The sequence below is a fragment of the Grampus griseus genome (genome assembly GCF_964374135.1).
Source record: "Grampus griseus genome assembly, chromosome: 6".
In the NCBI taxonomy this organism is placed as follows: Eukaryota; Metazoa; Chordata; class Mammalia; order Artiodactyla; family Delphinidae; genus Grampus; species Grampus griseus.
In genome coordinates, this window is record NC_139000.1 from 61,735,624 (window position 1) to 61,761,446 (window position 25,823).

General features: G+C 35.0%; 1 protein-coding gene across 1 annotated transcript; it reads left to right on the top strand.

The window, feature by feature from the left end:
- Positions 1 to 10,595: 10,595 nt before the first annotated feature.
- Positions 10,596 to 25,510, top strand: TYRP1 (tyrosinase related protein 1; the record flags this gene model as incomplete). The annotated part of the gene is made up of 7 exons (XM_082655852.1): positions 10,596 to 10,986; positions 12,608 to 12,930; positions 15,651 to 15,855; positions 18,691 to 18,858; positions 21,072 to 21,251; positions 24,264 to 24,410; positions 25,305 to 25,510. The coding sequence occupies exons 1-7, from the start codon at positions 10,602 to 10,604 to the stop codon at positions 25,508 to 25,510; spliced, it is 1,614 nt and encodes a 537-aa protein (XP_082511978.1). The 5' UTR covers positions 10,596 to 10,601.
- Positions 25,511 to 25,823: the final 313 nt, after the last annotated feature.

Genomic DNA, 25,823 nt, shown 5'->3' on the forward strand with positions numbered 1-25,823 from the left:
TCTAAAAATTAAGGAGACATATTTAATGAGAGTATTGACAAAACTGATTGTCTCTTGAAACTCCTCATGATTGAAAAAAAGAAAACAAATGGAAAAGCTCTGTCTTCTTACCTAAATATGATGATTTACATAACCAAATAAAATGGGCCTTAACAGGTTTCAGGGTAAGGAATGTGTGTGTGTGTGTGTGTGTGTGTGTGTGTGTGTGTGTGTGTGTGTGTGTGTGTGTGTAGAAAAAGGGAGAAAGAGGGGGTGATAACCCATCTAAACAGTTCAAAACTAACTGTAAGAAATAACAGCAGTAATCATACATGTACAGAGTCTCTCCGTGTTGATCATACTTTTTATTTATCTCTCCAGATCGCCTAATTTTAACTTCTTGAATGTCTCATGAATCAGATATGAATCAGAAAATTATACGTTAATTCAATGAAAGACAATTGTTTGAAGTGTAGACAAATAACTAGCTTGCTAGATGAAAACTAGTTGATCTTCCTTGATCCATGACTGCATATTATAGATGTCATCCTATTTTATTAGTGAATTTGACAATGATTATGATTTCCAAGAGCCTCACTTTTCCATCTGCATATTTCAAAGTTTAATTTTAATTTTTAAGGTAAGGATTTTAAAAAAATTCAATCTTTTATAGGGTTTCAAAGATCTTCATTCAAAGTATTTTAACATGATCATTCTTATACATAAGATTTGCATATTTCTTTATTAGATATAAAATAATTTAAATTTAACTTGGCTTAAAATAAAGACTTAGGTTACTTAGGCTTTGGGTTAGTTCTCTTTTATACATGAAGCTACTTTTATAACCAAAATGACAGGTCAGGGAGGTGCTTAGAAGGCTGCCTTTTGTCTGACAAGTAATAAATAACCTTCTCCTAAAGCCAGTGAACTAACTCCTCTGAGCTTCCCCAATCACGTGCTCTTGAATATACTGTTTCTACTTGATCAGTTTGCTTTCCTGATCTTTTCCCTCTCTAATTTGAATGTTTCACTGAAATTATCCAAAGCTAATCATTTTTTCTGGTCTCAGAAATATCTGATGTCCTTTACTAGTGAGAGTTCTATAAGCACCAAGTAAAGAAAATTACCAGGTGTCCTTCAAGTGGGCAATAAGGAAGAGGAGTTGAATCCAAATCTCAGGGAGTCTCTTTTGGTTAGTAGTACTTAATTTCCTGTAGCACTAATTATATTGCATTTTAGTGAAGACACTATAATGTCTTGTCAACAGTCCCAACAGGACAGCCACACCCTTTGTAAATCTTTTAATGCTTGTCACTGCATTATTTGTGAATAGGGACCAGAAGTGTTTTTTAAATGGGAAATGTGATTTTGCCAACACTGAGAAGGTCCATCAGTCTTGACTTCCTGTCTTGTAGAGGTAAAACTAAGGGATAATAATTGATTTCATACTATGGGAAATGTCCCTGGTTTCTCTAGACCATGTAATTCCCCAAAATTTTATAAACCAGGCTAGGGTTTGAATTTTACCTGTGTTTTTCAGTCAACCTCTATTTGTCTTATAGTCAGTGAGATCCTCACCCACTTCTGTGCTTCTTCCTTGTGGAGGCAGTTACCATGGTATCATTAATGTAGTGCACTACCTTGCACTTAATGATATTACAAACACATGGCATCTATTCCAATTAAGTAACAACAGTGTAAGCACTGACTATTGTCTTGGCACCATAGCAGCACTACAATCTCCAAGCATCTATACTACATTTTCTTCATACTCTAGCCGAAGAAGAACTTCAATCATGCATCAATCCATAATGATCTTACTCTTTACTAAATTCCCATCTCCTCTGCCTCTACCAGCCATTTCAGCAGATACATTTTGAGGATCATAATTCTGTCTCCCCAGTTAGATGCAGGCTCATTGAGGAAGGAAGCCTTTTCCTACTCTTCTTTTATGGTTGAAGCACTGACTGATATATGAGGAATTTTACCCATCAGATATAACCATTTATTTAGAAATTCTGTCAGGCTCCTTCTGAAGAGTGGTGCAAGCATAAGTCAGAGAAAAAAGGATCAGACAAGAAAACAGAATCACTAATGGACTCTACATATCAAAAATATGACAAATCTTCCATCTAGAAAAATAAATACATATTTATAATTATTATGCTGGCTATTTTATAATCTTCAAAATAGCTAATGATTGGTCACTGGAAGAGAGACTGCCAGCTCATCATCAAACCTATTTCCTCTTTTTCCTTGGGATACAGCTAAATGATGTTTCCCAACATCCCTTGTAATAGTGTGGAGGCAAACGACTAGTTTCTAGCCAATGGAATTTTGTAGGAAGTGACGAAAGCTACTTTCAAGTCTGGCCTATAAAGAAATCTTCCTTATAATTTATAATCCATATTCCTTCCCTCTTCACTATATTGATGCAAATATGCATGGTGATCTTTGAAACCATGTGGTAAAGATATAAGATTCACAAAATGGAAGTAATATAAATTCTCTCACTTGAAGAAGAGCCACTCTGATCAGAAACATCCACCTACCCTTCACATGAAAAGGAAATTAACAATTATGATAAGCTATGTGTCTGAGCCTACTTAACTGTAAGTAGAGTTAAAAATATAAAGTCAGTCATCCTTCCTTTTTGCAAAAGGTATCATATTGAAAGAAGAGGAGGAAGAAATGTCACTACTCAGCCTCTAACCTCACCTCACCTGTGACACCAGATTGGTGGACCACAGAAGTTATAGGGCTCTCTCATGTCATTACGTAAGGTGTATCTCAGAAATAAGACTCCATGCCATTATACATGCACATCAAATTAGATATAGAGACTAAATTCCAAACTGATAAAGCAGTCACTTCCACAAATTATATATACACACACACACACATACATATATATACACATATACATATATACTATCATATATTACATAACATATCTCTATATAGGTACATAATATATTATATTTAACTATATTTTCTATAACGTATATCTATACATTTAACTATCATTAATAATATAGTTTATAAATTAAAATTACATCTCATACATTAAATTTTGTCAAGTAGTTAATAAGAAAAAAAATGGTTTAGTACTCATTCTGTATTAATTGACACTTTCTTTACTATAGAAGGTTTATGGCTTCTTAAATATTTCTTTTGCTAGAACAATCTATCACTAATTCCTATGCTTTATATTATGGATATTATAATAGAAGTTCTAGTAGAAATTGTCAATATTATTGATCAATTATATAGGCTTGATATTTTGCTCATTTCTACATAATTCCAAAATATGGTTTAAAAAGTAAGAAGTGAGCCAATATGCTCATTACACACATACTTAACTATTTCAGAAGCACTTGGAGTATAATGGCTATACTACCCCGTTGTTTTCAGAACGTCAGTCTTGTTTCAGCCCCTAGCACACAGCAGATGCTAAATACGAGGATATAGTCATGATGATACCATAAAGATATGTTTAAAAGTTGTAAAATAATGGAAACTATCTTTTACAAATATTATAGTGCAGCCATAATCTTTGGAAATGAGCACAATAATTTTAACTACACAACAAATGCACTACTTAATTCACTCTCAAAACAAGTATTTTTGATTATTTTGACTTTCAACACCTAACACACATGTATTTAAAAATTTCTTATGGGGAACTCTTACAAGGTCATTTGTACAAGCAGAATAGAAATCATCAGTAAAAGAAACAGTTTAAATGCTTTAATCTTAACTTAGAAAGAGAGAATTTCACTAAACAGAAATTAAATTATTGTTAATTGGCCCTACACCAGTATTTGCAATATTGTGTTGAATTTAGAAAACTCAGTGAAGAAATTAATGGCACATTTTATCAGAAACTACATTGTTTGAGATGTCGACTTGAAATATTCTGCCCTAAAATAGCAATGTTATGTTTGACTGAATCTCTACTCAGTGACACAAAAACACAGCCCTAACATTATTCTTCTTTGCTTTCACAGAGTTTAAGCTTCTCCATGAGGCAAAAACACATGACTGGCCTAACAGATGACTTTGAGTTGCCTTAATGCCTTTGGAATTCTAGCTATTAATCTAAGCTTGCTATAACTAAGCATATAATTTAATAAAATGTAATTCAACTGGACAATGAATATATTCAATATCATTTGCCACAAGTGATCACTAAATATATTAATATTCATCAACAATTTTTCTGGAAAAATAAAGATGCTCCTGAAACTCTTATTCTCCTCAATTTAACCTGAATTCCTGGTCTTTATCATTTAGCTTTTTGACTACATCTTTTATAAATGACTATCATAGGACTTCAAAGGAAAAACGAGAATGAGATATGAGCTTCACATCAGCTTTGGATATATAACATGCACATTAATGGTGGTTACTAATAAGTCTTAATATGCTGCCCATGTGTGTATTTCTGAACAGCCCAATTCTTTTTTTTTTCTTTTCCATTATGGTTTATTACAGGATACTGAATATAGTTCTGTGTGCAATACAGTAGGACCTTGCTGTTTATCCCTTCTATATATAATAGTTTGCATCTGCTAACCCCGTAAGGCAAAATTACTGTGTAAAATTTAATTTCCATCCAAGAAATCCTAGAAATAATTTCTGTAGGGGGCCAAGGAGTGTTGCACATGTATTTTGACACTGATTCCTGACCTATGCTGTGAAAAACTTTGTTAGAGTATGGCATTTTAACCATTCCACAATGTTTGGTCAAAGAGCAAAGACAAGTATGTTTTTCTTTTTACACTTTGCACCCGACTCCTACATTAGAAAACACCTACAAGCTGAGGAATGATGTCAATATGTGCAGTAGAATATACTACTGGTGGTCTATTGTTAGGCTTTCACAACTAATAGAGATTGTCATTTCAGCTTTTCCTCTTTCTTCAGTGCTTGGAATCCTTGTTTCACAGGATTACTCATAAAACTGATTGGACACTTGGTAATAATGAAGGCATGGTGTAAATTGTGTCCCAGTCTACTAAGATAGATTATGAATAAGATATTAATTTCAGTATTTTTCATCTACTTTAAGATTTCTATCTTTGATTCATTTATTTATTAAACTAGCATTGATAGTCTGGACTCTCCTGGTTATATATGTTTGTTATACATATTTTATAGATGAGGGATTGAGACTCAGACAAATAAAGGCACCTGCTCACTGAGGCAAAGCTGGTATATTTTATGACTCAAAATACAACACTCTCTCCATTCTCCAGCCTTCTTTTTTAGAATGTGAGCAGTACTTAAAAAATACATACATTCTGGAACCAAATTAATTTGACTTCAAAACCTGAAATTGCCACCTACAAGCTACATAATTTTTTAAAGTTTTGAATCTCCATAAGCCTGTGTTTCCTCATCCTGAAGAAGAGGAATAAAAGTAATACTCTAATAATATTTTTCAAGAATGAGAGCAAATATATGCATGGCACTAAGGGAAATAACAGGTGCTCACGAATAGTAGCTAATGAAAATACTGGAGGTAGGTTATATTTATTCATTTTAGTGGCAGTACTGACGAATTACTAGACTGAGAGTAAATAAGTCAGATGTCTAGTCCTACTTCATTTAAAAAACAGCTAAATGGCTCTCCAGAAATCTCTCAGGTCAGTATTGGAAGAAAGACAAAAACTTGTCTTCTGATAAGTGAGACAAACAATAAACAAGTAAAAAATGAGTAAGTAATAAAAATTTCAGGCAATGTTTAGTACTATGAAGAAGATTTAGTCTTAAAAAAGAGAGTAATGAATGATGGGTTTACAGATAGAAAGGTCTATTTTAGGTGGGGTTTTTAGGCAAGCCCTCTCCGAAGTGGCAACATCGGAACAGAGACCTGAAAGACATAACACAGCAAGTCACACAAACACCTGGGGAAATGGCAGAGGGAACAGTAAGTATAAGAAACAAAGTAGTGAATAAAAGAGTGTACCAGGGAGGGCAGTGAGAGTGAAGGTTGTCAGAGATTGGAGGGGCCAGATCATGAAGGTTTCTGTATGCACTTGGGTTTTATTCTAGGCATGTTTGGAAATCACTGACAGATTTTGTTTTCATCAGGTTATCAGTAATAAAAAGCTCTCTCAGGCTGCTGAGTGAAAAATAAATTCTCGTGTGGAAAATAAACTCCTGTGACGTTAAGTATGGCGGGTGAGGGGATAAATTAGGTTTTTGCCACAGGGCAGGTTAAATTTTTCCCTTTGCCTATAAATTGTAACCTGGATAAAATACGTGCTTCCTAAACTTATAGGAAAGTAGAAAAATCCCATCGTATTTTTCCAAAATCTAATGATTCATACCTTAAAGCGATCTAGTATGGCCAACTGGCAGTTAAGACATCATTAGCTCAGTCCAGTATACTCAGCATTGGCTGTAACCAGTTCTCTGCCTGCTGGTCTATTAAAATGTGATGAAAATTATGTACTGTAAGGCACCAGGACTTTTCAGTTCCGACATTCTAGGTATAATAGGTTATTTTCTTAATAACTCTTCCTTTCCCGAAGGACCTCTTCCTTTTCCCATTTACCTGTTGCACAACTTCTTACTTACTTATTTGATAAAGTGATAAAAAGCAAAAATTGGTGCTATCTGTTAATCTGGCTCAACTGCCAAACATAGTTTTGGATATTTACCTGGTGACTTTTGAGGTAACTTGACTTATTCTTTTATTTTTGTTCCTACAACTGTGCAGTAACAGAGAAACAACACAAATTATTAATATAAACATTGAGCCTGGTGATTTAAGATCAAATTTTATGGTGAGAGAACTGCCTGTTAAATATATTGGTATATTCTTAGTCTATAACCTCCTGGAGTAGAGTCATTTTATAATATAATAATAAAATCCCCAGCTTGTGTTTTGTGATTCTAACACATTCAGGCTTTGGTTGCTGACTCAAAGAGTATGGGAATTATTTTCTTTATGTATTTTAATATAATTTTAATGATAAAACCAATTTCCACGTGATTTTAGATAGTTCCAACTGATATGACAATATTTAAAATTACGCAACAACTTATGGGTATCTTCTAATAGAAACCATTAACTCTGCCAATTTATACAAAATAAAAAGATAGGTTAAGAGATATGAAGTACAGAATGAGAACATATGCCTAATCATAGGCCCAGAAGAAGTAAACAGAGTACGGAGATGAGGCAAAATTGGAAGAGAAAAATTACTAAAATATTTCCAGAACGGACAAATTCATGAATCTACAAATATGTAAAGCAAAATGTAGACTAAGTAGAATAAATAAAAATAGATCCATTTCTATACACAACCTATGAAAGCAGAGACAAAAAGAAGATCTTAAAAGAAGTCAAAGAAAGAGAAGACAGATAACTTACAAAGAAACACCGTAAGAATGATAGCAGACTTCTGAGGAACCTCAGTGTCAATGAGAAAACAGCACAGGAACATCTTCAAAATTATCACTCAGGAACTAAAGTGAAATAAGCCATTTGGAGATAGACAACAAGGTCCTACTGTATAGCAAAGGAACTACATTCAATATCCTATAATAAACCATAATGGAAAAGAATATGAAAGAGAATATGTATATATATGTATAACTGAATCACTATGCTGTACACCAGAAATTAACACAACATTGCAAATCAACTATACTTCAATTAAAAAAAAAGATTTTTAAAAAAGAATACATAACATTGACACAGGGATAGTCCAATTCACCAACAGAACAGAAGAGCAATGCCAGAAATAAATCCACTCATACATGAAAACCTGAAAGGGTGATACTGCAGATGACTAGAGAAAGGATGCCTCCAGCTATAAATGGTGCTCAGAAAAATTGGGTTTTGATGTGGAACAAAAAGTTGAACTGAGGTTCCTATTCACATCAAGCACAAGACCTAATTCCACATGCATTTAAAGAGTGAAATGTGAAAGGCAATATTTAAAGCTTTTTATGTTGGAGACAACATGAAAAAATAACTCATTACTTGTGGAATGGTAAGGATTTCTTAAACAAGACATGGAAGCTACTAACAATAAAATAAAAGATTGATACCATGACATTAAAATTAAGAACTACTAATCCTCAGAAAACTGTGTCAAGCATGCAAAACTTAAGCCATAAATTAGAATAAGAGATTTTCAATATATTTATCTAACAGAAGATTAGAAGACAGAATACATAAAGAAGTCCTATATAGCAAAAAGACAAAAAACCTAATTAAAAAAATTGGCAATATGCATGAAAAAATGTACAATAAAAGAAACAGATGGGATAAAAGCACAAGAACAGTATTAAAACATATTAGTTATTAACATGAATGAAATATCTATCTCTATAATGTTAATTAAGTCTATTATTACCAAGTGTTAGCAAGTTTGTGAACCAGTAAGAAATCTTAAGCACTACTGGTGGGAATATAAATTGATACAACCACTTTGGAAAACAATTTAAAACTAACTTATATTCACAAATCCTATGACTAGCAATCCATTTCCTAGGTATTTACCACAAGAAATTCTTATATATGTTTAAAAAGAAACATTTACAATCCTCTTTACAGCAGTATTGTTCATAAGACAAAAAATTAAATTAAAAATCCTGGAAAATAACCCAAATGTTCACTAACAGGAGAATGGATAGAGTATATTCTTACAATGATATATCAAACTGACATTAAAAAAATAAAATAGAATACTGTTACATACAACAACTTGAATACATAGTATTAGTGGGGGAAAAAAGTTTGGTCACTGAAGCCTACTTAAATAGTAATGATGATAGATAGCATTTTTGTGATTCTAGCGCCCGAGATCCAAGGCAAAAAAGAAAAAGGGACTTTTGGCCTCTATGCATACGACAGATCATAACCAGGATTGCTATGTTTCTTAAAACATTTTAGGAAATATCCTAACATGTATTCATATTAGTAGATTGTTTTATACACAACAGACCAAAATATAAAACTAAATTTAAAAAGAATAACACTAGATTTATAGACACAAATCTTAATAACCATGGCTTGATATGGTTGTAATAAATCATGTTGATGGCCTGGACAAGGGGCTGTGTATAGGAAATTCTTCTTATTCTTTTTATCTTAATTTGTAGACATAGCCTTGGTTGGCTTTTTGTTGGTAACCATATACCCAAGTCCTTTATATAGGTTTCTGGACAATTTTATGGCAGAGAGTCAAATAGGACAGCTAACCCTGATCGCAAATTCTGATCACTTTTGCACAGCAATTATGTACTCCAAACTAAAGATTAACTTTGAAAATTGATTTCATATGTATGGGTCTCAACTCCAGAGGAAAATTCCTTTTGAAATACAGGAATCTATTACCTTTAGTGCCATTAACTTAAGACTGCTTGCAGAGAAGGTAGGAAAGAATAAGCTATTTAGTGGTCATTTTCTAAACAGTAGACATAGCAGTGACCCTGAGATCCTTTGCCACAGAGATGAACACCACCCCAATGGAGGTAAGGGAGTTGGAGTACCCAACTGTCAATACCAGCAGGCACCTTGATAGCCAATGTCATATGAGTTGGTGTAATTATATCTGATGCCTTTTCTACTACAATTATTCTCTCTGGAAATTTTAAGAATGGCAGCATCTGTTTTCAAGACGGAACACAATCAAAAGCTACCATCAGGTGCAGGCACTAGCCTAGCCCTTTATCACTAAGAAAAGGTAAGTAATCTCATTTATCCTCTAAAGATATATTTTCAAAGGAAAAAATAAAATTCTCTGCAATGAAAACAAAAGCTCTCCAGTTTCTCTGACTTGTTGTATTCCAAATTCGTGGCTCTGACCTTTTCTTAAAACTTTAAACATCACAAGGAAATCAGTGGGAAGGCAATCATGTGCTAACCAAATACTTAAAGGGCAGAAAAATTCACTGAAGTGAAAAGAGATTAGTAAAGGGTGGAAAAGACGACCAGCCCCTCCCAGTTTGGGCGAACAGATTTGGGATGAGTTACCAGGCAGAAACCCACAAGCAATTAACAGCTCTGACATCAGGGCACAAGCAAATATAAAACACTCAGTTCTAAGAAAGGCTCAGCAGAGGATCCCCTCAGGAGTTCAAGGTACTGGAGAGAAACTCTATGGGGAGTGGGTGGATTCCCACCAAAACTCCATTAGGATAAAGGGGACTTTAAATCCTGGATATTAACTTGCTAGAAATCTGCCCCCCATTTCTTCCTTCAGCTCCATGGATAAATGTAATTAACGACAGTGACCCGATAATGAGTGCTTTTGATATATGACATCCAGGATAAGTATTTTTTTATATAAATAGAAATTTAAAATGAAGAAAATTAAATGACGAGGACAGGGGATTTAATTATGTAGGTATTATACATGTCAAATTTTTAAAGGTAAATTACTATTTTGATTAGTTTTTGAAATGTCATTTTACAGATATGAAAAGCATTTTGAAGGTGGGTTGGGAAGGGTCTCATGCCATTTATAACAGTACAAAACAACTTGCATAATTTCATCTTGCTTTTTCCTTTTCAGCTTGATTTTTATGTATGTGCCTCGGGCTCTACACAAAGGGCTGAAAACCACAGGCTGTACTGCATTCTTGCTTCAAGCAGAATGAAAGCTCCCAAACTCCTCTCTCTGGGCTATACCTTCTTGGCCCTGCTTTTTTTCCAGCAGGCCTGGGCTCAATTCCCAAGACAGTGTGTCACCATCGAGGCTTTGAGAAATGGCGTGTGTTGCCCAGACCTGTTCCCACTGTCTGGGCCTGGGACTGACCGCTGTGGTTCCTCATCGGGAAGGGGCAGGTGTGAAGTGGTGACAGCTGACTCCCGACCCCACGGCCCCCAGTACCCACACGATGGCAGAGATGACCGAGAGGGCTGGCCCACGCGCTTCTTCAACAGGACATGCCACTGCAATGGCAATTTCTCAGGATACAACTGTGGAACCTGCCGTCCTGGATGGAGAGGAGCTGCCTGTGACCAGAGGGTTCTCATAGGTAAGTGGGGTGTGAATGGATGCACAGTTCTGCGTGGAACTCAACACACTTACAGAATCCTGAACCAGTTGAACTTTCAGAACTCCTAGAAATCATAAAGCTCAAGACTTACTTTTCACAGCTGAGGAAACTGAGGCTTAGAGAGGCTGAGAAATGTATTTGATTTAAGGAGTTGAAGGTGAACCTCAAGTCTTCTAATAACATTTCCTTTCAAAAGATTTGTTGAGCAACTCCTTTATACTAGGAACTGTGCTAGGTGTTTACGACTGGACCTTTCAGTAACTTTGCAAGATAGTTATGTTAATTGTGAGGTTCCGAAAGGTCAAGTCCATGTAGCTGGTATGTGGTAAACCTGGAATTCACACTGAGATGTGTCCAGCTCTAATCGATGAGCTTCTTCCACTACCCTTGCTGACCACAAGGATGGTTCCTGCTCTGATGATCAAGTTCAGCCATTTTACAAGATGAGCCTGGCCTGCAGCCTAAATGACAATAAATGAGAAAGCTTTAAATAGTAACAGTTGGCAGTACTGCATTGTTTTCCTTGTGCCAAACATGGGACCAAGAGTTTCAGGGGACGTTTACTGAGCCTTTTTTTTTTTTTTTTTTTTTTTGCGGTACGCAGGCCTCTCACTGTTGTGGCCTCTCCCGTTGCGGAGCACAGGCTCCGGACGCGCAGGCTCAGCGGCCATGGCTCACGGGCCCAGCCGCTCCGCGGCATGTGGGATCCTCCCGGACCGGGGCACGAGCCCGTGTCCCCTGCATCGGCAGGCGGACTCTCAAACACTGCGCCACCAGGGAAGCCCCTTTTTTTTTTAATTGAAGTATAGCTGATTTACAATGCTGTGGCTACAGCAAAGTGATTCAGTTATACATATATATCTATTTTTTCAGATTTTTTTCCCTTATGGGTTATCATAAAATATTGAGTATAGTTCCCTGTGCTACAGAGTACATCTTTGTTTGTTATTTATTTTATATACAGTTGTATGTACATGTTAATCCCAAACTCCTAATTTATCCCTCCCCCCCTTTCCCTTTGGTAGCCATAAGTTTGTTCTCTCTGTCTGTGGGTGAGTCTTTATTCTGAGCCAGGCTCTGGTCTAAGTGCTTTTTATGTGTGTCCTCTTAGTCTTTACAGCTTTGTAAAGCGGATATTTTTACACACACTTTACAGATGAAAAACTGATGCTTAGAGAAATGTGTGCAGTCATAGAATGAGGCTCTGGTCTTAACCACTATACTATACCGCATACCGTGTTTTTGCAAAATTTATGATATTAAAAAGGTAGAAAATTCCAAGAAATATGCCAATAGTGAGCAGAAATCAATATAACAGGATCAGAGAATCATAAAGTCCATGGTAAGATTAAGGAAAGCTCATAGGAATCCTAGAGTAAGTTGGAGAGAGAAAGAGAGGGAGGGGAAGAGAGAGACAAAAAGCAGGCCTGAAGAAGGGATTTTAGCAAGGGGTATTTTTAAAAGTATAAAATGATGTGAGCACACATGTAAATTATCATTCACGGGTAAATGGGACGTGGTGTCACAAGATGATTGTGTGCATTGTCTACCCATGCCCACACTGCAGATGTTTTCACGTTTGAATTTTGTACCCTTAAAGTCAGGAGAAACCTACTGGACTTAAGTACAGAAGAAAAGAACCGCTTTGTCCGGGCCCTGGATATGGCAAAGCGTACAATTCACCCTCAGTTTGTCATTGCCACCAGGAGATCAGAAGAAATATTGGGGCCAGATGGCAACACCCCACAATTTGAGAACATTTCCATTTATAACTACTTTGTTTGGACGCACTACTACTCAGTCAAAAAGACTTTTCTGGGGGCAGGACAGGAAAGCTTTGGTGAAGTGGATTTCTCTCATGAGGGACCAGCATTTCTCACATGGCATAGGTACCACCTGCTGCAGCTGGAGAGAGACATGCAGGTATGCACGAGGCATGGCCATGTTCATATCCTTTACAGAGGAGGTGACTTGTTTCTAAGTTGTTGATCCACTGTGTTCCGAATGATCAAAACAGGCGATGACAAAGCAATTGCACATTATTAATCTGCCTTTGGCATTCTGTTAAGTTTCTCCCTATGCTAATTACTTCCTTATTAATTAATCTTTACCCTTTGTGGAGTGAAAAGAAAGTCGCATCAGTGATGAGGAAGCCAATTGAGATATTTGTAGGTGTGAATTAAAACACTGGACATATTCTACAGCTCTGTCATTGAAAAAATAACCCTCATATAGTTTGCAATGAGGGACTCTCACTTGATATGTCTCCCTTTTCAAATGTAAACCAATACCTCCCTCCTGGTTTGGATGAGGCAGGTGTGTATAACTTCTCAGTCTTCCAAGTCCCAAATGTATAGCTCACTTTATAAGTTGATGATTCGTTCTGATATGATACGGGGTTTAAATTATGAAAAAAATTACTTTTCATTTATATTGTCATATGTTAACTGAACTCCATTTTTTCCATGCCCCCTACCACTTTGAGGCTTATAGAAGACACCTACTAACAACATCCCATAGGTCAGACATCATTTTAATTTAAAAGGCATTGACTTTTTTGGCATACAGTGAAGCTCAAAACAAAGTTATTTCCTGCTTATTTTTAATCAGATAAGCTAAAGCCACATTAAAGTATCTGTTAACATAAATACTTTCATATTGTTTATTTTACTAATTGCTCTATATTTTAAGAAAAGTATTATTTTTAAATGAAGTTTTTAAAAAAAAATTTTGTTATTGACGTACAGTTGATTTACAATGTTGTGTTAATTTCTGCTGTACAGCAAAGTGATTCAGTTATACATATCTGTACATTCTTTTTTTATATTCTGTTCCATGATGGTATTCATAGGATATGGAATATAGTTCTCTGTGCTATACAGTAGCACCCTGTTGTTTATCAATTCTGTATATAACAGCTTACATCTGCTAACCCCAACCTAACCCCTAACCCCTTTAAAATTCTTAGATCTCAATTAGGAAATCCACAAACTGAACCTGTTTTCTAGATGAAATAACAGCAATGAATCCCTCCCCACAAATTAAAATCTAAAAATTAATCTAAAAATATCCGAGGGCAGATTCCCATATTGATTCGCAGTATGCTTGCGCCCAGCATTATCCAAGAAAATAAATGGTTAGAAGGGAGAGATTTAATGCACTAAAATACAGAACAAAATATTCACATGTAAGTAGTCCATCCATATGCAATTTGAGAGTGATTAAATGAATTCATCTGATACTCTGAACTTCATAGTTTATAGCTCTGATTTCAAGGCATTTTTCAGATTATGAGTAGATAAATCTGTCATTTGTAATCGACTCGAGCTCTTCTTGCCTTCAAGTCATTTTCCCACAGGTACACCAAAAATGAAAGGGCAGGTGGAAAGTATCTAAAAGCTTCAATTTTGCCTGCGTAAGCTTCAACCTCTATGACTTACGTTTTTAAAACCCAACAGCACAAGGGATCCAACAAATTACAATCTAAATGTAACGCACAGTTGAAATGCCACATGAATCTGCTCCAGCTCCCAGATGCCAGTTGCTGAACCACAAACTGACTCTTAATGATCCCTTAGAAGCTGTCACTAATTTTTGTGAACCAGAACAATGGCTTCTAAATAAGGACTCTAAAGCTCTGGAGATCAATAACTGGGGAATACCTTGGAAAGTTCTGACCCTCTAAAATACCCCGAGGACAACGAAATGCTTCCTAGAAAGGGTTTAAAAGTAAAAAAGTACATATGTACTAAATACTTGTGAGATAAAACAATGGCAATCCCTACATTTATATCCCACACTCTAAATATAGCTCACTAAAGGCTTAAAGGAATGAGAAATAACAAGTACAATAAATACATGTTTAAAGGAATCCAGTAAAATAAGCATGTGATCTTGAGTCCAGCATTTTTAAAATTGTTGAGATCAGCTCTAAATGGAAACTAGGTCTCTGGTCTAAATAACAGTGTGCACAGAGAAACAGTCTGCTTCAGTTTAGCATTTCCTGTCTGTATTAGTTTCTAGCAGAAGCCTGAGTCTTCATAGTTTAGATTCTGAAGCAGGGGTCTCTAAGTAAAACACCTTCAGTGCCCCGGCAGATAAGGCAAGTGTGAAAGAGCCTCTGTAGTCTGTGGCCAAACCAGAATCTAAATGCCTGAAGTCGTTCTGGTTAAATTAAAAAACAGAAACAAAATAAAAGGCACTGCTTCACATAATATATCTCAAGGCTGAGTCTGGCGCAAGATCAGGAGTTAGTCATGCTTGAACTAGAGATAAGAAAATGGAAAGAAGTGGAAATGTCAAAGTGTAGAAGTGATTATTGATAATTTTTAGTAAAACCAACAGAAATGTAACTACTTGCCTAAAAAAGAAAAGGAAGACACCTCCCCAAAGCATTTGCAGAAACTTCTGTATAACAAGTTGAGTTTCATTCCCTCTAGCGCCCAAGTGACTTCTTGTAGTAAATTTGAGGCTTTGTTAAATAAGGTATTTAAGTCCTCTAGCCCTTCAGACACCACTGACACACTAACTGGTTCCTAAGTGGCTGAAGAGAACTAATAGAAACAGAATGCCAGGGAGTAAACCAAGCAAAGGGAGAATTTTAAACAAAAGCAGAGAATGCTAACAGAGTTTCTGTGATCTAGGAAATGTTGCAGGATACTTCTTTCTCCCTTCCTTACTGGAATTTTGCCACCGGAAAGAACACCTGTGACATTTGCACCGATGACTTGATGGGATCAAGAAGCAACTTTGATTCCACTCTTATAAGCCCGAACTCCATCTTTTCTCAATGGCGAGTGGTCTGCGAATCCTTGGAAGATTATGATACCCTGGGAACGCTTTGTAACAGTAAGTTCCAAATGACAACTAGGATTCAGAATTGCCTGTTAGGGAAAGTGATTAAATGTGCTGCCTGAAGGTTCTTCATTCTACTAAGGACTTCAGACTAAAATCCACGTTTATTATGGAGAGTTGATGTACAAATATTCACTAAGTACCTAGGACAGTCAAGGCAATCTGGGGTGCTCCAGGGGAAAAAGAAAGTGCCTGTACATTTTTCCATTGCTTTCCTTGAACAACTTGGTCAGTGCATTGCTCACTTTCTTATTTTGGAAATGTCTCTTTTGTATTAATTAATCCTCTTAGTAAGCTCAGCACTGCTTAGTAGTCATGTGTCTTGTGTTGGAATTTCACAGAAAATGTTTCCCTTGGAAATGTGAAATATGCAGAAAGAGTTGGAAGTGCCTGGGAGTAAAAAATACATATAATAATAATTACTATTATTATTGTATAATGATTATTACTATTATTTTATGTTATTATAATATATTATTTTTACTATTATGTTAATCTGGTCAGAAGGTTAAAAAACCAAAAGGTGACATGGAGGATGCCTTTAAGAAAAGAAAGATACTGTACAGAAGATGTCTGCCAACTAGCTCTTTCCAGCTCTCCCAAAGTGAATACAAAAAGAGAATGATTAACCAGTTTTCCTAGCATCCTTTCTCCAGTGGTCTGAATGCCATCTCTGCCACAGGTCACGTTTCTGTCCTATGTGGATCAGCTCCTGTGAAGCTTTCTGTTCTCTTCCTTAGATCCTATTTTTACCGTCTCTCTTGCTGCTAACAGAAGGTCTTAATTATCAGAGTCTTTTTATCCCATCTTATTTTTCTTCTTCAGGCACGTCTGGCTATTTTGAACTTTTGTTCTTCCATATAAAAACTAGAATTATTGGAATTTATTTTTTATTTTATTATTATACTAATAACATTTATTCTGCACATATTCCTTTAGGCACCAAATATTAAATTACTTTGTAACTTAAATAGAGAATATTTTAAATAGAGCAAAGAAATTAAGTAGATTTTTCACCATTAGAAAATTATTTAGCCATATATAGGAATAAGAGAAGTAAATGTATATAAAATTTTATTCTGTAGAAGTTTAAAAATTAAAATAAAACTTTGTTTGGCATGCTGAATGAGATAAAATTGAGGATCAGTATGTCTTTAGATACCAAAACATTCATCTCTCTCTGACTGTGATTTTTTTTTTAATTTGTTTGCACATGGACAACTTCTGCCATTGAACCTATTAACATCCTATGGATTGGAGTCCTGTGGGATTTCCATGCAGGAATGAATGAAAAGTTGAGTGTCTGAAGTAGAAAGCAAATTTAAGAAGTATAGTGAAGAAAGAGCATGTTTCTCATGTGATGAATTAAAGGTGATATTTTAGTGGCTGGAAGAATGTTAGATGTCAATAATTAAATCTTTCAGTATACCGAATTTGGTGCATTTATGGAATACTGCAAAGATACTGTCCAGAAAGCAGATGAGGACATAAGCATGCAATGTCTAAGGAAGGTTTGATCTAAAGCTGTACAGGTATGGGTGTCTTGTAAAAGATGATCAGTGAAACCACAGGAATGGATAATTTCATCCAAGAAGAAAAGTAGAGAGAGGCAAGAATTACCGTGAGGATTAAATCAGATATCTTATTAAAGTATGTGATACCATATCAGACACATTAATATGTGTTCAATAAAATGTTATTTTCCTTTTTTCTTTCACTGGCCTAATAAATAAAACAGTTCTTGTCTAGCTTCCTATCCTTCCCGCCATCCACTACACCCTTACATTGCCACATACCCTAGGCAAACTGTTCACCTAACAGGCCCTCTTGTACAATCAACCTGATCTTTTCATAAATCAACATATACCAAACAACTATTTAGCTTTAATTATATGCCAGTGCTGGATCAAGACTGGAGGACACACTGGTGATCAAGAAAAGAGTTTGTGCTCCGATGGGGCTTATATGATGCATAGAAGAAAGCTTATCTCTTTTATTATTACCTCTGCTTAAAACGTTTGACTTGAAAAATCTGTCTTATTTCACCTCTGGCAATTTTCCTCAGTCCTTCAGGGCTCTTTGCAAATCTCTCTACCTAATGAAGGCTTCCTGAAGCCACCCAATTGGGAAGAATTGATCCTCTCACTTACGCTCTCCCCCCTTCCCACCCCCACCTTCCCTCCCTTCCCTATTTCTCCTTCTCTCCCTCCCTGTCTCCCCAAAGGCATCTCTGTATCTCTAGGGGTACCTATTATCCCTAGTACAGCAGCTCTTTGTTTACCTGTTTATCTTACTGACCTTAAAATGTTTCAATTATTTTCCACGTTAATTGCTGAAAAATATGTGGTGATTGCAATACAGACCGCTTCCCAAAGAGATTTAAGGTTGTTTTAACTTTATTTCTCTGAAGGCTTGAAAGAGCATTCAAGTACAAAATTTCATATGTGTATGAAATATGGATTTCAGTGTAGAGTTCTGATTTATGAGATTATGTTGGTAGGATTTAATTTTCCATGGAATTTTCATTTTAATGTGTTCTCTTGAAAAAAGCATATGTTGATTTAACAAATACAAGGACCTCTATCTGTTATTGTGATCATCTTTTTTCTCAGGTGATTTTGTGTATCACATATTTTCCCTATTCACAGAAGTTGGACATGATAACTTATTTCCTCACTTTAATGCCACTAAATATGCACTTTAAAGATTTTCTCTTCTACCAAGGAAACCCTGTTTTTCAGTGTTCGTGCTATGTATACAAATTTGAAAAGCAAGGCTAAGATCTCTAAATGTTCTATACATGTTCACCGTTTCCCATCTTTTCCCCAGGCACTGAGGGTAGGCCAATTAGGAGAAATCCAGCTGGAAATGTGGCTAGACCAATGGTGCAACGTCTTCCTGAACCACAGGATGTCACTCAGTGCTTGGAAGTTGGTTTATTTGACACACCTCCTTTTTATTCCACTTCTACAAACAGTTTCCGAAACACAGTGGAAGGCAAGTAAAAATCGGTGCTCTGAATTGACCTAGTTGTTACACGGAAAACTATTCAAATTCAAATCTCTTTGAAAAAACCCTTTGAATGCCATATGGATCCTGTAAGTTTATGTGAATAGGGCCGCCTATTATGATATAATCACAATTCTCTGCTCAAAAAAAGAACTTTCTTAAAGAAAAGTGTGAGACCCTGAAACTTTTTATCATAGGAGAAGCCCTTGGAAATGATTCTGTTAAAATACCTAAAAGGTATTAAACTCAAATTTCTGTTAGGTAGCTGGCCAATATGTGTATAACTATATCAAATTCTAGTATAGGTAAATAATATTCAAGATTGGAGAGATTATTATTTTTTTTCTTAAAAAATATAATTAAAAATCCTGAACATAAGTTGCCATCTACTAAAGCCTGGTTTGGACACCTGTTTTATTTAGGTATCATCCTGCAACTTTTATTAAGATCTATAAAAATTAGAACTTGCATCTAGAGATATTTAATTTGGTTTTCCTTGCTTAATTCAAAGTATTTTAAAGCTGAGAAACTGAGGTCCAAAGAAGTGAAATTGATTTCCAAAGATATCCAGCTAGTTAATAACAGAGCACAGATTCAAATCCAAATTTTCTAAGTCCTCTAAAATAAATTATGTTTCATTTATAATTATTTTATAAAATAATTTACTTTATAAAATAAATTTTGATACCTCTAAATTATTCATGATACATATTTAAAGTTTTAAAAGAGTAGAATCACATTTAACTTTATTATAAACTTGTTATTGTCAAATTTTACCTTAAATACAGCATTGCACATGTTAGACCGCCCTCCCCCCAACCAATAAAAGGGAATAGATCTCTCTTTCCCATAATCTGAGATCCCTGATGTATAGATCCGATAATTATTTTCAATTATCTCCCCCTTTATCATCAAAATTATCTGCCATTCTTTCCTATCTTTATGTTAATTTTCATAACTACAATGATACACTGACTTGGAGATGACTCAATAAATAATAACCGTATTTTGACTAAGCTGGTATTTATAAACTAAGACTATAAGTAGTGATTTCATAAAGAATTTGCAGATTGTGTCTTACTGATGCTCAATCAAAAGACAAATTGTACTGATTTCCTGACAGAATGCATGAAAAGATTAGTGCTTAACCACCTGCTGTGTACATTACAGACAATCTTTAAACGTTTTATGAGTCAAAAAATAATGGAATAAACATATAAAAAATGAGTAAATGAATAACTATAATTATATAACTGAGTTAATGTATTTCAAATTCTAATTTTGCTTTATAATATACAGCCCTTCCCTGCTATCCACGCTCTGGTCCTTCAAGCTAACTACACACACTTGTAACTCCATCCCACATCAGAGACCATCTATTTTTGTTTGTGATCTATCCTTGTCTTCTCTCTAATATGTATTCATGAACAATATATATATATGTGAGTATATATGGGAAATATATATGTTATATATAATATGGGAAATGTATATATTATATATAATAGATATATAATATGTGGATTATATATAAAATGGGAATATATATATGATCCACATGTGAAATACATATAATATGGAAATGTATTTGGAGAAGATATATATATAGAATACAGATCATTCTCAAAAGTTCTATAAACGTTTTGACAGCAGTCTTTTCAGATATTTAAAACTAGCACAGAGATGGTAAGAAAGCTCTGAGAAACTGTAACTTCTCCACAAAAATAATTTTCTAAAAATAAACATGCTGACAGTCATTCAAAAGGAATAAGGTAGGAGACTAAAGTAACATCTGGCAATTTAAGCTCCAGGACAATCAGAGTGGTGTTCTCCCAATTGTATCAGCAGTTTTTGTAGAAGCTAGAGCTTTCCACTATCTTTATTTCCATGTAGACCAATGTTACCCTTGTCAAAATAGAGTGTTCTATATATTTTGACTGGTAGTCTTTGCAGGTCATTATTTTTAACCTAGAGGCTACATTTAGAATGCCATGCCACTAGCTTCAAACTAACCCAGCTCTCGGTACAGCAAACACATGTCACCAACCATAGGTACAGAGAAGCAGTGCTATTACACTAAGGTAAAAATTGGCCTGACAAGCTTAGGAAAAATTGTTTCCCAATATAATCACTGCTTTGGACTTGAAAAGTTAGATATGTGTAATGGTTTTTACTATTCTCATCCTTGTTTTTGTATCTAGGTTACAGTGATCCCACAGGAAGGTATGACCCTACTGTGCGAAGCCTTCACAATTTGGCTCATCTATTCCTGAATGGAACCGGGGGGCAAACTCATTTATCTCCCAATGATCCTATTTTTGTCCTCCTACATACTTTCACTGATGCAGTCTTTGATGAATGGCTGAGGAGATATACTGCTGGTAAAACTCTTTCATATGCTTTTTGCAGGCTCAGCAAAGGAGACTGTTCAGATGGCATAGTTACCACTTTAGGCTAAGCATCTGGCACATTTAAACTACACTTAACAATAGGATAAAATAGCTCTAATATCTAGCCATTTCCAACTATTCTAAACCACTTGGAAAAGGCAGATGAGAAGTCTCTCAGAATAGTAATTGTAAGATGATACTTATTAACATTCAATAGGACTAAAAAGGTCATCCCTTCTCCTTTTTACCATGTAAAGATGACTACCATGTTTCCCCAATTTTTCTTTCTCATATCTTCCAATGAACATCCTCATTGTTTTTTAATATGAATGCAAAAACCTTAAAGAGCTCTTCTTTGATACCCCAAAAGACAGAAAAAATACACTCATAATCCACAGTTCTGATTCTTATTACTTTACGGCCTCTCACAAATGGAAATTTTATTCAACTTGAAAAGTTAATGTTAGTTTTTATATCACATTGTAGAAAATCTCTTTTAAGTTCATTGTAATGCATTTTTAAAATATTATTTAAAGGCTACTTTCTCTTCACTCAGCTGAGAGGGTTGTATTACTATTCAAACAATGAATGTGCTTTTACTGGTTAAAACATCATAAATTTTCACATTTTAAAAGTGTTCTAAGTTTTGTCTTATGTGCCTTTACTTCGTCATGCACATAAACATAATATTGGAGATTAACTATCTACTGATTCATTTATTCATTCAGCCATCTCTTACTTCTGTGCTGTGTGTGTATGTGTGTGTGTGTGTGTGTATGTGTGTGTGTGTGTGTGAGAGAGAGAGAGAGAGAGAGAATACAATAGAAACCGCTAATCTAACCTGATTTGGACCATTAATTGATGAGTTGGTCAAAATAGTTTGTTTCATCTGAAAACAATTTAAGAAATAAATAGCTTAAATACAAATATTTATTCACTTATCAATCTTCTATGAATTCACTGATTGGAGTTCCATCTGATTTTTCACGTGTATTTATATACATACATACAACCATAATGAATTTTCTATAATTTACAGTGTCTGTTTCTTTAAAGTGAAACAAGAAATTAACAACCCTTGTGATGCAATCTGAGTACAGTATTACTCTAAATTTTCATAATGCTCCCCTAACCCTTAAAAATCATAGTTGCTCATTCCTAATTCTATAGCAACGTTGCAGCCACTTATTCTTAATAAATCTTTCAAAGCATTCCATTTATTTAGTATAAAAACAACATCCTCCTCTTTTTACAATCATAATTATCGATTTACGTGTGTTTTGTTATATTACTTTTATTTCAATAACAAATAACTAGAATTAGTAGGTTTAGAAATGAACATAAACTTTTGTTAAACATACACTGCTGGAAACTAGACAGCAATGTATAAACTGACAATAAGCATATGTAAATAAATATAGAGTATGTTATATGGGGGAAAGTCTTTGTAGACAAGTAAAATCAGGAAAGGGGATAGGCAGCACTGCGTAAGTATATGGAGAAAAATGCTCCCAAGACAAAGGAACAAAGGAGCCACTGTGGCTGGAGCAGAGTGGGGAGTGGGGAGAAAACGGAGGGAGATGACAAGGTCAGAGAGAAAACAGGGGGCAGATCCTTAAAGACATTGGGTTTAACTCTAAGACAGAAGGGGAGCCATTGAAGGGTCTGACACAGGGAAGCAACATTGCAATCCAATTGCTATTGTTATTTTTATTCTTCTTCTTTTCCTCCACTTATTTTAATGGACACAACTTTTTTATGCAGCTGTAACTGGACTAGGTTGAGGCCAATTCAGTAAAGATGAAGTGGGAAGTTTAAAAATGATCTAAGTTATTAGCTTTAACATCTAACTTTAACAAATAATTAACAGGAGTAGTGCCTTGAGGCCAGGAACCTTGTCTTTTGTTTAATGCTATACCCCATGCACCTAGATAAGTGCCTGGCATTAGCAGGAGCTCAATAGATTTCACTGGATATTTAATTAGCATTAATTCATAGTACATTTAAAATCACTAGATTTTAAATTTAAAGTTACAAAAATATAAACACTACCTGCCATTTCTATGATCAATTTTTCTTCAGAGTAGATGCTAAAATACTCTCCTGTGCTTCACAGGATCACAGTGACTGTCCAGGTAATATACTTCTTGCGAACAGAAAACCTAATATTTCACTAGCCTTCTCACATATTCCAGCTCTTTTAAATGTATTTCCACTAATGTCCTACCCAAACCCACTTCCAACTCTGGTTTTGTGACATTTCCATTTGGCATTTCATTGTACCAATATAAATATAAACAACAACAACAACAAAAAGGAATGATCTTTTGTCACAAAGAGTATATCACTCCTTTTACCTGTGATAACAGAAACTTACTAATAATATAAATGCCTATGATTTTTATTTAAGTAGAAAGATGAAAGGCGGCAGGAAGCAAATAGGATTCTAGGACCTTGATTCAAAGTGTTAAGTGCTTTTTGTTAACAGAGTAAAACCCAGGGAATAAGTTAATATTTATTTCTCTAATTAAACAGAAAAATGAAAAATACTAAACAGAAATAGTCATAGTCAAGGACAAACCTCATTAGCTACAGTGTCTCTCATATTTAAATCATAGATGATACTACAGCAAATTACAGGTCCAATCTTTTCTTTAGCTTTGAAAAGTAAGTTTAATGAATTTTATTCAAATTAGTTTCTGTAATATAAAAGTAAAACAACTAATGATCATCACAGATAAGAAAAGACTAAAATTTCCTTATTTTTAAACTCTCTTTTTGTATTGGATGACATGTTAGTGCTGTACTCAAAGCATCTGAGCTCTGTTTTATGCAATTCCCTGTTCTGCTGTAGTGAAACATTTTTATCTTTACTCAGTGTAAAATATGAAAGAATTTTTAAAGTTACCCTTGAATACTTTGGGTCACCTTCAGAACATAATAATAATGTATTAATATTAGCTTGAGTTTGTCTATTAACAAGGTGTCTTTGACATATTTTAGATATATCCACATATCCATTGGAAAATGCCCCTATTGGACATAACAGACAATACAATATGGTACCATTTTGGCCTCCAATTACCAACATAGAAATGTTTGTTACTGCTCCAGACAACCTGGGATACACTTATGAAGTTCAATGGTCAAGTGAGTACTGAAAGTGTATTTTTACTGTGGAAATTTCCGAAAGCAAATTTGTCACCCTTAAAGTAATCACATTTTTCTGAGATAAAGTAATCCACAGTTTTCCACTTGGATTTAGAAGCTTTCATTTGAATTTTTATTTGTGGATAAAGAGACTGAATTTAACATTTGTTGAGAGCCCACTCTGACCTGGTATTGAGCTGATTACATACCACACTATTTCATTTAATCCTTACAACCCTCTGAGGCAAGCATTAAAATCCTCATTTTACAGTGAGGAAGACGAGGCTTAAGGAAGTAATTTTTTAGGCTTTTTTTTAGGCTTAAGGAGGCTTAGAGGGAGTAATTGTCAAGGATCACCTTTCTAGTGAGCATAGAGAATGAGTCTTGAGCTTAGCCCTGTGTAATATGCCCTTATTTTTCTACTACATAATGTTGCTTCCGTTTATTTAGCCTAAAAAAAAAAAGAGAGATGGAGATATTCTGAGCTGTTTTTTCTGAGGTTTTGAAATTCAAAACTTTCTGATTTAATTTTAAATACCTTTCTTAACAAAGGCAGTGGGGTACAGTGGAAGAGCACAGGATCTGGATCCTGAAAGACCTGGGCTCCAAAACCAACTCTACTGCATACTAACCAAACGACCTTGGGCAAGTGACTCAAACTCGGAGCCATCATTTCCTTTAGAATGAATATAATAACTATCCCAGTAGGGCTCACTATGAGAAATCGGAAAGTGCTTTGAAGATGCCAGGTGCTATAACAGGCGATGTAGCCAATAAAAATTAAATATGAGGACTTTGTAAAGTGCCTGGAACAGTGCCTCTGTTAGGGTATCCAATTTTGGGTGGCGACTGTTTTATTATTTATTTTTTGCTCTCGTTTTCTTTTTCACATAGGTCGGAATTTTAGTATTTCTGAGATTGTTACCATAGCGGTAATTGCTGCTTTATTACTGGTTGCAGTCATTTTTGTGGGTGCTTCTTGTCTGATTCGTGCCAGAAGAAACATGGATGAAGCAAATCAGTCTCTCCTTACTGATCAGTATCAACACTATGTTGAAGAATATGAAAAAATCCAGAATCCTAATCAGTCTGTGGTGTAATTACAAGTGGTATATTCTCTTATGCATTACTATCATAAAACCATATGGTTGAAAAATAATAGGTTGAGTTAGTAACTGTATTTTCTTTCATTCTGTTACTTCCGTCCTTGTGCATGCACATGCTGGAATTCAAAGCACCAGATACTATTGTCCAGAACTGGGGAAAGTCACAATATTTTCAATGTTTTCTATTTTTCAGTTCTATTTATAATGGTAGGTTGCACCCATTCTATGGTATTTAAGCAGATAGTATGAAGATTTGGGGCATGTTTTGAAGGTCAACTACATGACAATATAAATAAGTTGTTGTACT